This window comes from Gavialis gangeticus, unplaced genomic scaffold (assembly GCF_001723915.1).
Source record: "Gavialis gangeticus isolate Ggan-Ray unplaced genomic scaffold, GavGan_comp1, whole genome shotgun sequence".
NCBI classification, from domain to species: domain Eukaryota; kingdom Metazoa; phylum Chordata; order Crocodylia; family Gavialidae; genus Gavialis; species Gavialis gangeticus.
Genome location: NW_017729018.1, coordinates 1,066,095 through 1,078,817, shown reverse-complemented (window position 1 = coordinate 1,078,817; position 12,723 = coordinate 1,066,095). Strand labels below are relative to the sequence as shown.

The 12,723-nt window shown below is 45.2% G+C and overlaps 1 protein-coding gene across 1 annotated transcript in view; it reads right to left on the bottom strand.

Moving 5' to 3' along the window:
• Nucleotides 1-12,723, bottom strand: part of CERS4 (ceramide synthase 4) — a 65,486-nt gene that overhangs the window by 16,248 nt on the left and 36,515 nt on the right. Inside the window, exons 3-7 of the mRNA XM_019513194.1 lie at nucleotides 11,818-11,936; nucleotides 8,606-8,663; nucleotides 7,212-7,262; nucleotides 5,917-6,009; nucleotides 2,950-3,078 (exon numbers count right to left, since the gene is read on the bottom strand). Coding sequence (XP_019368739.1) covers nucleotides 2,950-3,078; nucleotides 5,917-6,009; nucleotides 7,212-7,262; nucleotides 8,606-8,663; nucleotides 11,818-11,936 — 450 coding nt within the window. The remainder of the gene's footprint in view (nucleotides 1-2,949; nucleotides 3,079-5,916; nucleotides 6,010-7,211; nucleotides 7,263-8,605; nucleotides 8,664-11,817; nucleotides 11,937-12,723) is intronic.

Sequence of the window (12,723 nt, the reverse complement as noted above, 5' to 3'; positions counted from 1 at the left end):
AGGCCAAGTAAGGTCTGTGTTCTTCTTGACCTGCTGTTCACAAACAGGAAAGACTTGGTGAGGAATGTAGTAGTGGATGGCAACTTGGGCATCAGCAACCCCTAGGTGATTGAGTTCAGAATCCTGAGGAAAGGAAGGAAGGAAGGAGAGTAGCAAGATATGGACCCTGGACTTCAGAAAAGCAGCTTTTGGCTTCCTCAGGAAACTGATGGGCAGCATCCCCTGGGAGGCCAGTCTGAGGTGGAGAGGAGTCCAGCAGAGTTGGCTGTACTTTAAAAAAAAACCTTACTGAGGGCACAGGAACAAACCATCCTGGTGTGCAGGAAGACGAGCAAGCATGGCAGGACGCCAGCTTGGCATAGCAGGGAACTCTTCAGTGAGCTTAAACACAAAAAGGAAGCTTATAAGAAGTGGAATCTTGGCAAACAATTAGGGAGGAGTGTGAGAGTATTGCTTGGACATGCAGGGATGAAGTTAGGAAAGCCAAAGCACAATTGGAGTTGCAGCCAGCAAGGGATGTGAAAGGTAACAAGAAGGGTTTCTACAAATATGTCGGTAAGAGAAAGATCAGAGTGAGTGACTGCAGAGCCAATGGCCGTCATCCTTGAAAACTCGTGGTGATCAGGAGAGGTTCCAGATATTTCAAAAAGGGCAAATATGGTGCCCAACTTAAAGAAAGGGAAGAAGGAGGATCCAGGGAACTAAAGACTGGTCAGCTACACCTCAATCTTTAGAAAAATCATGGGGCAGGTCCTTAAGCAATCCATTTCTAAGCACTTGGAGGAGGAGAAGGTGATTAGGAACTGTCAGGATGGATTCACATAGGGCAAGTCATGCCTGACCAACCTGATTGCCTTCTAGGATGAAATGACTGGCTGTGTGGATGCAGGGAGACCAGTGGATGTGATAAATCTTGACTTTAGCAAGGGCTTTGCAATGGTCTCCTACAACTTTGTTTCAAGCAAGCTAAGGAAGTATGGGTTGGATGAAAGGTGGACAGAAAACTGGCTGTATCATCTGGCTCAGAGTGTAGTAGTCAATGGCTAAATGTCTAGTTGGCAGCCAGTATCAAGTGGAGTGCCCCAGGGGTCAGTCTTGGGGCTGATTTTGTTCAATATTTTAAACAGTAACCTGGAAGATGGGATAGAGTGCAACCTCAAGAAGTTTGCAGATGACACCAAGCTGGGGGGAGTAGTAGATATGCTGGAGGGTTGGGCTAGGATTCAAAATAACCTAGACAAATTAGAGGATTGGACCAAAAGAAATCTCATGAGGTTCAATAAGGACAAGCGCAGAGACCTGCATGTAGGACGGATAATTCCATGCTCTGCTATAAGCTGCAGATTGACTGGCTAAGCTGCAGCTCTGCAGAAAAGGACCTAGGGGGTTACAGGGACAGTAAACTGAATATAAGCCAACATGTGCCCTTGTTGCCAAGAAGACTAACAGTATAATGGGCTCCATTAGTACGAGCATTGCCAGCAGATTAAGAGAAGTGACTCTTCCCATCTATTTGGCACTGGTGAGACTACATCTGGAATACTGTGTCCAGTTTTGGGCCCTCCACTTCAGAAACGATGTGGACAATTTGGAGATAGACTAGCAGAGGGCAATGAAAATGGTTAGGGGGCTAGGACACATGACTTATGAGGAGAATTTAAGGGAACTGGGCTTGCTTAGCCTGGAGAAGAGAAGATTGAGGAGGGATTTAATAGCAGCCTTCAACTACCTGATGGATGGTTCCAAAGAGGATGGAGCTGGACTGTTCTCAGTGGTGGCAGATGACAGAACAAGGAGCAATGGTCTTAAGTTGCAGCAAGGGAATTTGAGGTTAGATATTATGAAAAACTCTGTCACTAAGAGGGAAGTAAAATACAGGAACAGACTACCCAGAGAGGTTGTGGACTCTGCATCCTTGGATGTTTTTAAGACCCACCTAGACGAAGCCTTGGCTGGGATGATCTAGTTGGGGCGGGTCCTGCTTTGGACTAGATGACCTCCTGAGGTCCCTTCCAACCCTAATTTTCTATGACTCTGTCATTCTAAGTGCAATAACTCAAGTGTTCATGTCCACAACACCCTCCAGACAGAGATGGCCAGCAGTGCAGAACTGCCTGGTGCTTCTGCAATACAGATGAATATTCCCTAGAGTTCTGCCATCGTTTATAAGTGAACTAAGCCAAGCTCTAGCACAGTGATTCTCAAACATTGTCTTCACTGGGGCATTGGGCAGCTCCCACCCCATTTTTCACCTTTCTTGCTCAAGAGTACAGCCATCGGCCCCAGCTTCCCAAATAGTCTCTAGTAGCCAGCCTCTGCATCCAATGTTTAGGATAAAGGGCTTTGCTTACGGTCTTGCAACAAGGGTCTTTTTTCCTGAACTGTTTGTGTGAGAGACTATTGCTGCCAAACTGAGAGGGAGAAAGCTGCTCTGCTGGTAAGGAAAGGAAGTTGCAGTTTTTCCAAGTGCAAACCTTTGGCTTCTACCCTGTGGTCAGACCACTGTACCCATGTGACTATGGGGCTGTGACCCTGAGGCTTTTTTAATTTTCTGAGTTCTTGTATTTCCATAACTTCACAAGTTTTTACTTTATTTCCATGTTCGTAATCTAAACAGTCTAAAAGTCTTTTAAAAAAGGAGATCTAATCTAAGAATAAAGGGATTAGAGAAAAATCTACAGCCAACAGCTCCAACCAACAATCCTGAAACATTAGAGAAAAGGAAAAGTTTAAATGCCTATTCATTAACATGTCACTACTTATTTTTATGATGTTTTGAAAGGGGGTACTACTAAATTCAGAAAGATATACAGAGGTGCATTGAGTCTAAAAAGGTTGAGACCGCTACCAATCCATTTACTCATTAAGGATGCCCTGTCATGACTGACAGTACTTAATCTATCTCTGGCTGAGCTGGGATTTACACTACACGTAGTCTGCAGAGCTTACCTCTAAGATGCAATCTGAAGCATCATGGATCACCATCACCAGAGTCCCAATGCGGATATAATTGGCACAGTAGGAGAAACTGATCAGAAAAATAGTTGCTGTGTGATGGATGATCTGCTCATGAAAGTCCTGATGAAAAAGAATTACAGTACACCAGAAAGATTAAAATGTCAGACCCACCTTCAGTCCTTGTCAGAACAAATTCTCCTTTGGGCAACAAAGAGAAATTGCTAACTACAGTCCTTCAAGATATGTTGTCCATAAGCATATTCTTACTGTGGAGGCACCTGTACCATAACGTTTTTTATCTCTGTACCCGTACTGTGTACCGTACAGACGGCTGTGCATACTTCATTCTCCTCAAGTTTCCCCTTAAATGCAGAGACTTAAGTTGCATGCAACTCTGAGGAAGAGGGTGGGATGCATACATACATACATGTGGCCAGCATATCTCACTGAACTCTTTTTGGTAAGTATTTTTTTTGAGTAGTTGTCCATATGTACATCTTCACCGTAGGTGAATCCAAGCAGATATTTCTCTCTTGACCCACACCTGGGGGTAAGTCTTAAAGTCCCTTAGGTGAACAATGATTGATGCATTTCCAGATTTATATGCCACACTGTCCAAAAATGCTCAGGGAGTTCTAGCAGATAGTCTATTATCATCAGAATAGATGAAACACCAGTCGGAAGATTTGTCTCTACACACTACCTTGGGAATCTGAAGAACTTAACAGCATGGACAAATGTACCTTCTAATCACCGCACTAGTGCAGGATATTGCAACTTGGGAATGCACATAAGCTGTTACAATTGTACTGTTATGTCTCTGATCATATAGCATTATGATCTAGTCTAGATCTAGTAGGGCTAGAAGGGACCTCATAAGGCCATCTAGTCCAGCAATAACTAATTATGAGGTCCCTTCTAGCCCTACTTTTCTATAAACCTGTAGTGCTTGTACTTGGAGTCTTTTTTATATTGCAGTGCCTCTGGCTCCACCACTCCCCTTGGACTACCCTGAGGAATTTCTCTCAGCCCCCATCAGCTCAAAACTGAGTATTGTGTTTGCTCATGTTTCAACATGATTTAAAAATCAAAAACAAATCTTCATTTAGTTCTTTTGTTTTGGGGCTGTGCTCCTCTCCACTTAATTGTATCTGTCTTATATAGTGCCACTATCCTGAGACCTTGTACTCCTCTAGCCCCTTTCCTTTTTCCATTTTTTTTTTCCATTTTTATTTTTGGTTAAGTAATTAAAAACTGGAAAGTTGTCCTGGGTTCTCCCCAAACACTGGGATTCAAAGTGTGCCTGATGCTGAGAACCAGATCTGAGTCCTCCCAATGATGGAAACAGATATATCAAAGCCAAGAAACATGTAACACCTTCAAGAAAGATATGGGCAGCCCCAAAACAAAGAACTAACAGAAGGTTTGGTTTTGTTCCGTTTTGTTTTTGTAGTCACAAGCCAACAGAGTACTCAGTCTTAAGCCAATGGTGGCTTAGAGTTTGGCTCATTAGAGGCCTCACCTAGACAAGTTACAATATCCCCTACTAGTACAGTGATTAGAAGGTATATTTGTCCGTGCTGTCATCTAGTCCAGCCCCTGCTCAAGATAGCAGCATCCCTGACTAAAACATCCCAGCCAGGTGTCTGTCTAATCTGCTTTTGAAAGTTTCCAAGGCTGGAAGTGCCAAAACTTCTCTATGTCTGATTCCAATGTCTGACCACTCTCATAGTCAGAAAGTTCCTCCTCATCTGTAACCTAAATTTCCCATGCTGCTGCTTGACGCCACTGTTCCTAGTCCTGTTCCCTACAGCCAAAGAGAAAAGCATATCTCCATCCTCTCTATAATCGCCCTTTAAATATTTGAAGACTTATCAAATCCCTCTTCAGTCTTCTCTTCTCTAAGCTAAATAACCCTAGTTCTTTCAACCTCTGTCTTGTCTCCCAGGCCCTTGATCATTTGCATTGTCTTGTGCTGGACTCTTTCTAAACTGAAGTATGTTCACCCACAAGGAAGATGTGCATATGGAAAACACTTGTAATAGAATAAAATCTATTCCCTTCTCAGACAAGAAGTTCCTTGCTATGTTCTTCCTTGACAACTCCTGACATTCAGAAATCTGTTCAAACAAGAGGCCAAGAACTGGATAATTCAGTGAGGTACCAAATCCCCTCTTGACCCCCAATAGGGTCTGACACTCTCACTAAGTGAAAGGCCCTCTCAAGATGGCTGTGAAAGAGCCCCTCTCACTAAGTATCCTTTTTTACCATCCACACTGATCCCTGGGTCTCTGAAATGAAACAAAGCAGGAAATGAGAGAAAGTGATACTGGTGATAATGGGGCTTGAGATGGACAAACTTGGGCTCCCTCTGCATGTTACAAACAGCCAGAGTGCTTAAACCCGGTGCCTGGCAGGCTTCTGTGAGAGTTTAAAGGTACCAGTGGGAAAAGCTCTTCAGCTCTCCCCACCAAGACCCTTTCATTCCCCATGCCCAGAGGCCCACCCAGAGCTACTAGACTCTGGGTTTTGAAAATCAACTAACTGTCTGCCCAGACAGCCCCAGGAAAACCACAGCTGGGGCTGTCCAGGCTGGTGCTGACAATCAGCTGATTGTGAATACTGGCCCTGGGACCACACTGGGGACTCAGACTGGGATGGGACTGACCATTGTCAAAACCCCACACTAGCACAAACTGACAACTGCATTTTCAAATTTGGGAGTTTCCAACTCAAGGCACCCAAGGCTGGGCACCCAATCTTAGTTTGCACCTGTGGAAGTTGTGGTTGGTATTTCTCCTCTTCCCAGTTACCTGCCCAGTCACTGTGGCAGGCTGCACAAATCCCCACGAGTGAAGATGGAAACTGGACAAATCCAGGGCAGGCCAATACACACACGTGCCATGGAGAACATTCTTTGTTTGTGCTTTTTTCTCCATCACCCTGGTGCCAACTCACCTTTCTCTTCACATCAAAGGGCAGGGTGAAGACCAGAGAGCAGTAGAAGGAAAGCTCCAGCATGTAGTACCAGAACAGAGAGGGCAGTAAGGGCTGCAACACCAAATGGGAGAGGTAGTGTTATATCCCACGCAAATGCTAGAAGACTGTCTGAGGAAGGGGGGCAGGGAGGGGGAACAGAGAAGAGTATTGGGGGAAGCTAGGAACAGTCATTCCCAGGTGAAAATTACTTTTTGATAAAAGGGGGCATTTTAGCCACCTGTACAGTAACCTAATGGCTTGACTTCCAATCCAAGAAACCCTAATTTCCCCTCCCTGTCTCTTCACCTGGTATAATAACTCACTGGCAAGTAAAACAGTGCAAGACAACACCCCACTGGGGGCATTTTCAGACTCCTCATCCTGGGCTTTCAGACAGGAAAGGACCAAACCCGATCCAAAATCCATTAAATCAATGAATCATTTCCACTGACATTGACTCAGAGCTGAGGCAGGTCCCAGCTCCTGGCCAAGCAAAACCAAGTCTTGTCAAGCCTTGAATCTACTTATGAGACTGAACTCTGCCTTTTTACAGTTACCAGCCAAGCACTGCAACGGAGGATCTGTACTTGAGCTCAGACATGCCATGGCCTCTCGTAAAGCCTTGCAAACATTTCATAAGAAATGCAGGTAAAGTAAAATTTGTTTTTAAATGAGGAAAAATCTAACTGAGGCTCATGAAGCCCACAGTAAATCTGTCTCCTGTAGCTACAGGTTACTCCTCTGTTGCTGCTAATCTCTCTGCCTCATACAGGTGCTGCTCTCCTTCGGAGAGATTACAGAATGGCAGCTCAGGGCTTTTGATCAACCTGTGAGATTTCTCCCTCCTCTCCTTCTTCAGTTCTGAATTGGGCCTTGGCTTCTCTGGTCAAGGACTCATTTTCCTTCAACTTCTCTGATTGTTCATTTTTCTTCATCAGCTCACCTTCTCCATAATACTGAAAAGTCAAAACTCTACAGAAGGAAAAGGTATAACATGCTTGTCAGAGGACGACTGCAATCTCCAGAAAGAGACTCCATAACCTACCTCAGCAGTCCTTCACCCAGTGACTACAGCAACTGGAGTAATCTGGACACAAAGATAATCTGACAAGACTAGGATTTGGAGACTGGAAGTGGATTCTTATGTGTGGTCCTGAGGGTTGAGTTCCGGCCCATCTCTAGTGTTAGTCGCACAGCCATGGCTTACAGTTTGAACATGAGCTCAGGGGTGATACATGAAGTACAATAAGAAACGTTGTTCCCGAGGGACTCACCTGTTGCGGGTACCCTGTCCAGCATTCTCTATGATCCCAAAACCAGGGCTTCTGTAGAGAGACAGCATAATACAACTAGAACTCCAGAAACATTTATTTTCCAGCAGTTGCTTCATGAATTGGACTGGTTCCCACTGCATATTTTGTCACATTTTACTATAGGCACTGCTGGCAAGTACTGTCACCCTTGAGAATTGGATTCTGTTTCTTCATTTGGAGCATCTATGTGATACTGAGAAGGCCATTTAAGCCAAACATTCAAAGGTGGCCACTAACCGCACTTCCAATTTTCTGGGGCTCAAGAAGTTCAAAATTACATTCCTCAAAAGAACTGCTCAGCTGCCAGATGACTTTGGAAGCAAGTAAAGTCTGTAGGTGCTTCAGCTTTCACATGTTAATCTCATGTGCCCAAAGCTCTTCTTCTGGACATGCTCAAAAGCACTTCAGTCTTGACAGTGCTAAGTAGCTTAGAACTTGTACCTAAAATCCCTTTGGATTCACAAACTAGGTGTTCCCACCTATCTGCCCTTAGGTCTCGTAGATATTCTTTGGAGCACTCACTCTACATTGTGCTTCATATAAAATGCAGTGGTGGCCACTAATATCTTTTTAAACATAGCTGGTGAAGTTGCTGATGCCACTACTCGTCGTTTATATAATATGGTCAGGGGTTAGCACATTTGCCCAGGATGTAGGGGACCTGGGTTCAATTCCTTTCTTTACTTATTAGGACTCAGTTACCATTCTTTCCTTTAAGAAGAGTACTGTAACCACCAGATTACAAGCTATTCTGGGGGACAGCCTTTCTCAATCCCCGCTCTTGAAGCAGTGTCACTCTTCAGACAATGAATTAGAGATTCAGGAAGCTGAAGAATGACTGTAAGTCTCTGGCCCAGTAATTAGTGCACTTACTTGAGAAATGAGAGTCCTTGGTCATTTCCTACTCTTCAACCTGTCTATACATTTTGTGTGGTTTTTAAAAAATCATTGGATACAATACAAAACCAATCTTTGGCAAGAGGGCTGGTTTCCAGGTCTCTTTCCTCTCATGCGAGTACAATAATCACCAGGCTAAAGACTTGTGCTTCCAGCTCTGCAAATCTGGGGTCACCGCCCCATTCTTGGGAGGCTGAATGGTTCAAGGCTTTTTGGCTGGAGGGAGAATCTCCCACCATTAACTTGGAAGTTCAAATCCAACCTGATGAACCAAATGAATCATAAGAAGGTGTGTTCAATAACTAACAAATCTTAAGTGTCTGATGTTCAATGAATGAGGGACAGGAGAAATTCAGGTCCAAGGGGTCATATGCTTGCATTACAAAATCTACTGTTTCCACTAGTTCTTGTCTATGTTTTCTTTTGTACCCTAGTATGGTGATGCTGATTATACTCACATCATGTAGGACAGTAAGTCCAGTGAAGAAAGAAACTGTGTAAAACGTAAACCTCCAGCTACAAACAAACAAAACCAATAATATTAGAATTTCATTAGAGGTCAGGTTGCAACACTGTGCGTCAGGCAGTCATTTATTCATTTATTCAGTGGGTGACATTTTTACAGCAAAGAGATATATAACCACCACCTGGGTTCAATGCTAGTCCAAAGGAAAATAGATAAGAGAGATAGTTTGCACTTCCTGTTCAAAGATCTCAATGCACTTTACAAACAGTAATTTTACACACTTTACAAACAGTCAATAGGAGCCCCCCCGTAAGGCGGGGGTGCTCCAAGAGCCCCAGTGGGGCGCGAGACCCAGGAAAGGGGTCTGGGGGCCAGGTAAGGCTGAGGCTGCCTGAGCCCCAATTGGGAGGAGCCCCAGTGGGGCGTGAGACCCAGGAAAGGGGTCTGGGGGCCAGGTAAGGCTGAGGCCACCTGAGCCCCAATTGGGAGAAGCCCAGTGGGCGTAGGATCCGAGGAAGGGGTCCGGGGGGGGCCAGGTAAGGCCGAGGCCGCCTGAGCCCCAAGCGCAAGAAGCGCGAGCAAGGCCCGAGTGTGGGCGGGGAGCGTGAGAAGTGCGAGGCATAGGCCCCAGTTGGGGGCGAGAACGCGGGGAGCGCGAGACAGGCCCCAGTAGGAGAGGGCAGTGTCTGTACATGGAGAGGCCCCAGGAGGGGGCAGGCGCACTGGGAAGCCCCAGGAGGGGGCAGGTGCATTGGGAAGCCCCAGGAGGGGGCGAGAGCATCGAGAAGTGCGGGCATCAGAGGCACCATGCCAGGGAGGGAGAAAGGCAGCCTCCCTTCAGTGAACCAAACATCAAAGACGTGGCGGGCGAGTGATCGAGGGTGCATTAGGAAACCTAATCTGGCACGGAAGGTAGGGGCGCTAGGGGAGGTCACGGACCCCCAGGCCCTGTTCTGCCACAAGGAGGCTTGACAATCACCTAGCTGGGGTCATGTGACCTCAGCCCTGTTTCCTGCCAGGGGCAGGGGGTCGGACACGATGATCCATCAGGTCCCTTCCGACTCTGTAATCTATGAATCTATAAATCTATGAATTGTTCAACCACAATTGGAGGTGAAAAAGCATGGCTTCAGCTTACAGAAGAGGCAACTGAGGCACAAGAACTGTAAGCAACTTGCCTAAGATCACTCAGGTCACCATCATAATCATCAGTGATCACAATCCTTTCCACATCAGGAGGTACATCTGGTGGAAGTCAAACAACATCGTTTTTCCCTCTTCTGGGCTCATTTTCCCAGGTCACCTACATTCAGATATACTAACGGTGCTTCAGCCTTCCCTGTACTCTAGAGCAGTGGGGGGCACACTTTTTGGCAGGTGTACCACAAGGCAAGTTGCGTATCCTGTCCAAGTGCCAGTTTGATCTTCTTGCCCTGCCTGATTTGTTGCTCTGCTGCCTGCTCCCTGCTGTATCTGCACTGTGCTCCCTGTTCCCTCTCCAATCTGTGGAATGCCAAACACAGATGCTGCCTATACCACACTGGTTGGCCACCCCTGCTCTAGAGAGTGCCTCCAGGTCAGCCTCTCTGTCTTATTCTGGGGCTTCTGAAAGAATCGTTACTTAGAAATCTGTAATTGGGCGTTCTTAAAAGATGCCCCAAACATGTGTGTCTCCTATTCTACTTGCATTTTGGATCTCTTCATTACATATTCTACCAGTCCATTTTACTATGAATATTCTACACAATCACCAGCATGGTAAAAGTTTTATATTCTTGGTAGGATTAGCCAAACCAGAAAAGTGGAAGTGGACAGAGTAGATAAATTGTCTTCTAGTCCTCCACACTGAGGGTAGGGCGTGAGGTTCACAATTCAGCCTGTAAATATTTTACTTAACAAAAGGGAAGAGCAAGCCACACATTCAGACAGAGAACTGCGAATCAAAGGCATCTCTCCTGAATCCTAGCTGTAGAGAGAATCCCTGACTTTCCCGAAGATCATGGTAAAACTTCCACTGATTTCAGCCTGTACAAGATTTCACCCTGCTCTTTAAGAAGCCATATGACCTATAGCAGTGATGCAGGTACCTTTTATTAGTTCATTCAAATGATACAGACACTAAATACCTGTCAAGCTGCCTCCATCCCAGTCCCCCATCACTTCTTAAAGACAGTTTTCTGGGCTTTCTCTTCTTTAAAGACCAGCTAATACAATGTAACTTCTCTGGGGAGGGAATGGTAGTGGCACAGTGTTTTGGGGCTTATTTTGCCAGCAACATTAGGAATCATAATGTGACCCTTCCTTGTCTTTGACCCTGTTCAGAGATGCAATAATGGGACATTTGTGCTTACTTCCATGCATCCCTGGCAAAAGCAGTCATTCAGTAATATAGCATGCTAGCTGGGTTCAGTGGAATGGGGCTAAAAATAGGGATTTTACTAAGTCTTCTCCTTTATCCGATTCATCATCTTTTTATTCTTCATATGCACAAAACATATGGCTTGATGTCAGCCACTGAATGGTGCTAGAGATTCACTGTTGTATAAAGCAGCATTAGCTCACAGACCCTGCCTGCCTGAGGTAGGGCATCCCAGAATACAGTGCATCAGCCTCTGGACCAGAAAAACAAATGCATTCAGCTTTGTCACAGTATCATGGAGGGAACAGGCCAACAAAAGCTCCAGCCCTCCCCATGGGCTCTGCTGGTTTGCATGGAGCTTGGGACAAATCATACCAGCAGATGGTGTGGTACAGCATTTGTGATTTTTTTTTCAGTGGGAGAATGGATGGGTGAAAGAGCAGTGTTACAGTGAGGATTCAGTATCAGGAATCAGCTAGGAAATTCAGAGGAGGGTAAGCTGACTGGTATCACCAGGCTGACCACTTGAGGACTTCTGAAACAGCAGCAGGAGGTCAGTATGTAGCATGCAGAAAAACAAATATGGCTGTCCAGGATTTTTCAGGACAGAAGTTCCTATTTGAATAAATGGGAAAATGTAAAAGCAAAGCAGGAGCCTTTGGCTAAAGGCAGCAAGGTTTGTTGATTCATTGACAGGAGAGGGTGACACGAGAAAGCAAGCAGAACACATGAAGGCACATTCCAGCTTTAACTGTAAAGGTGTTGGGGAGGCCATGCTCTGACTGCAAAACCCAAACCCTGCTGGAAGGTTTCAGTGGTTCAAGATCACTGAATGCATCACTCACCTGGCCTCACAAAACTTTTTAGACAGACTGGGTCGGTCCTGGTTCCGCCGATATCGGAACCACCTCTCTACCTTTTTGGTTGGCAGGTCACATTGCTTTGCCAAACTGATCAACTCTTGCTGGAGAACAAGCAAAGAAGCAGTATTTAGACTCACATACCTGAATGCCAGAAGAGACATTACAGTCCAGCCTTCTCCATAACCAAGCCAGAGTACTAAGTCCTGCATCAAGCCAATAACTTGTAATCACATTGATAGTTAGAAATTTACCCTTATTTTATATGCGAGTTTCTCTAGCTTCAGCTTCCAGCTACCAGATCTTTCTGATTTATTTTTTCTAAATTAAAGTCTCCTGGTTATCAGATACCTTTTCCCCAGGTAAGTACCTGTTGACCTTTATCAAGCCACATTTTCACCCTCTGTCAAATAGGCTGACCTCCTTAAATCTCTTCTCAGGTCTCAGGGAGATTTTTCAGACCTTAAATAATGCTTGGAACCCTTTTTAGGCATCCTTTTTGAAATGTGAACTCCAAAACTGGATGCAAAACCCACTCAGCGTCTCATCAATGGTAGACATACCATATTCCTACTGGAGAACATCTTTTCTTTTTTGTTGTGGAGAACAAGATGTGGACCAATGGCTTGAAGTTGCAGCAAAGTAGGTTCAGATAGGATATCAGGAAAGAAGTCTTCACTGTTAGAACAGTGAGGCAGTGACATAGATTGCCAAGGGAGGTGTGGATTCTCCATTACTGGAGGTGTTTCAGAAAAGGTTGGACAAGCATTGGTCAGGGGTGACCTAGGTGCAGCTATACCCATGTTCTACTGTGGGTATTTCCCATACTTCTGGGCTTTGCTGGTTGCCATGTATGGCCAGGAAGGATTTTTTTGCCCTCCTTCAGCTACA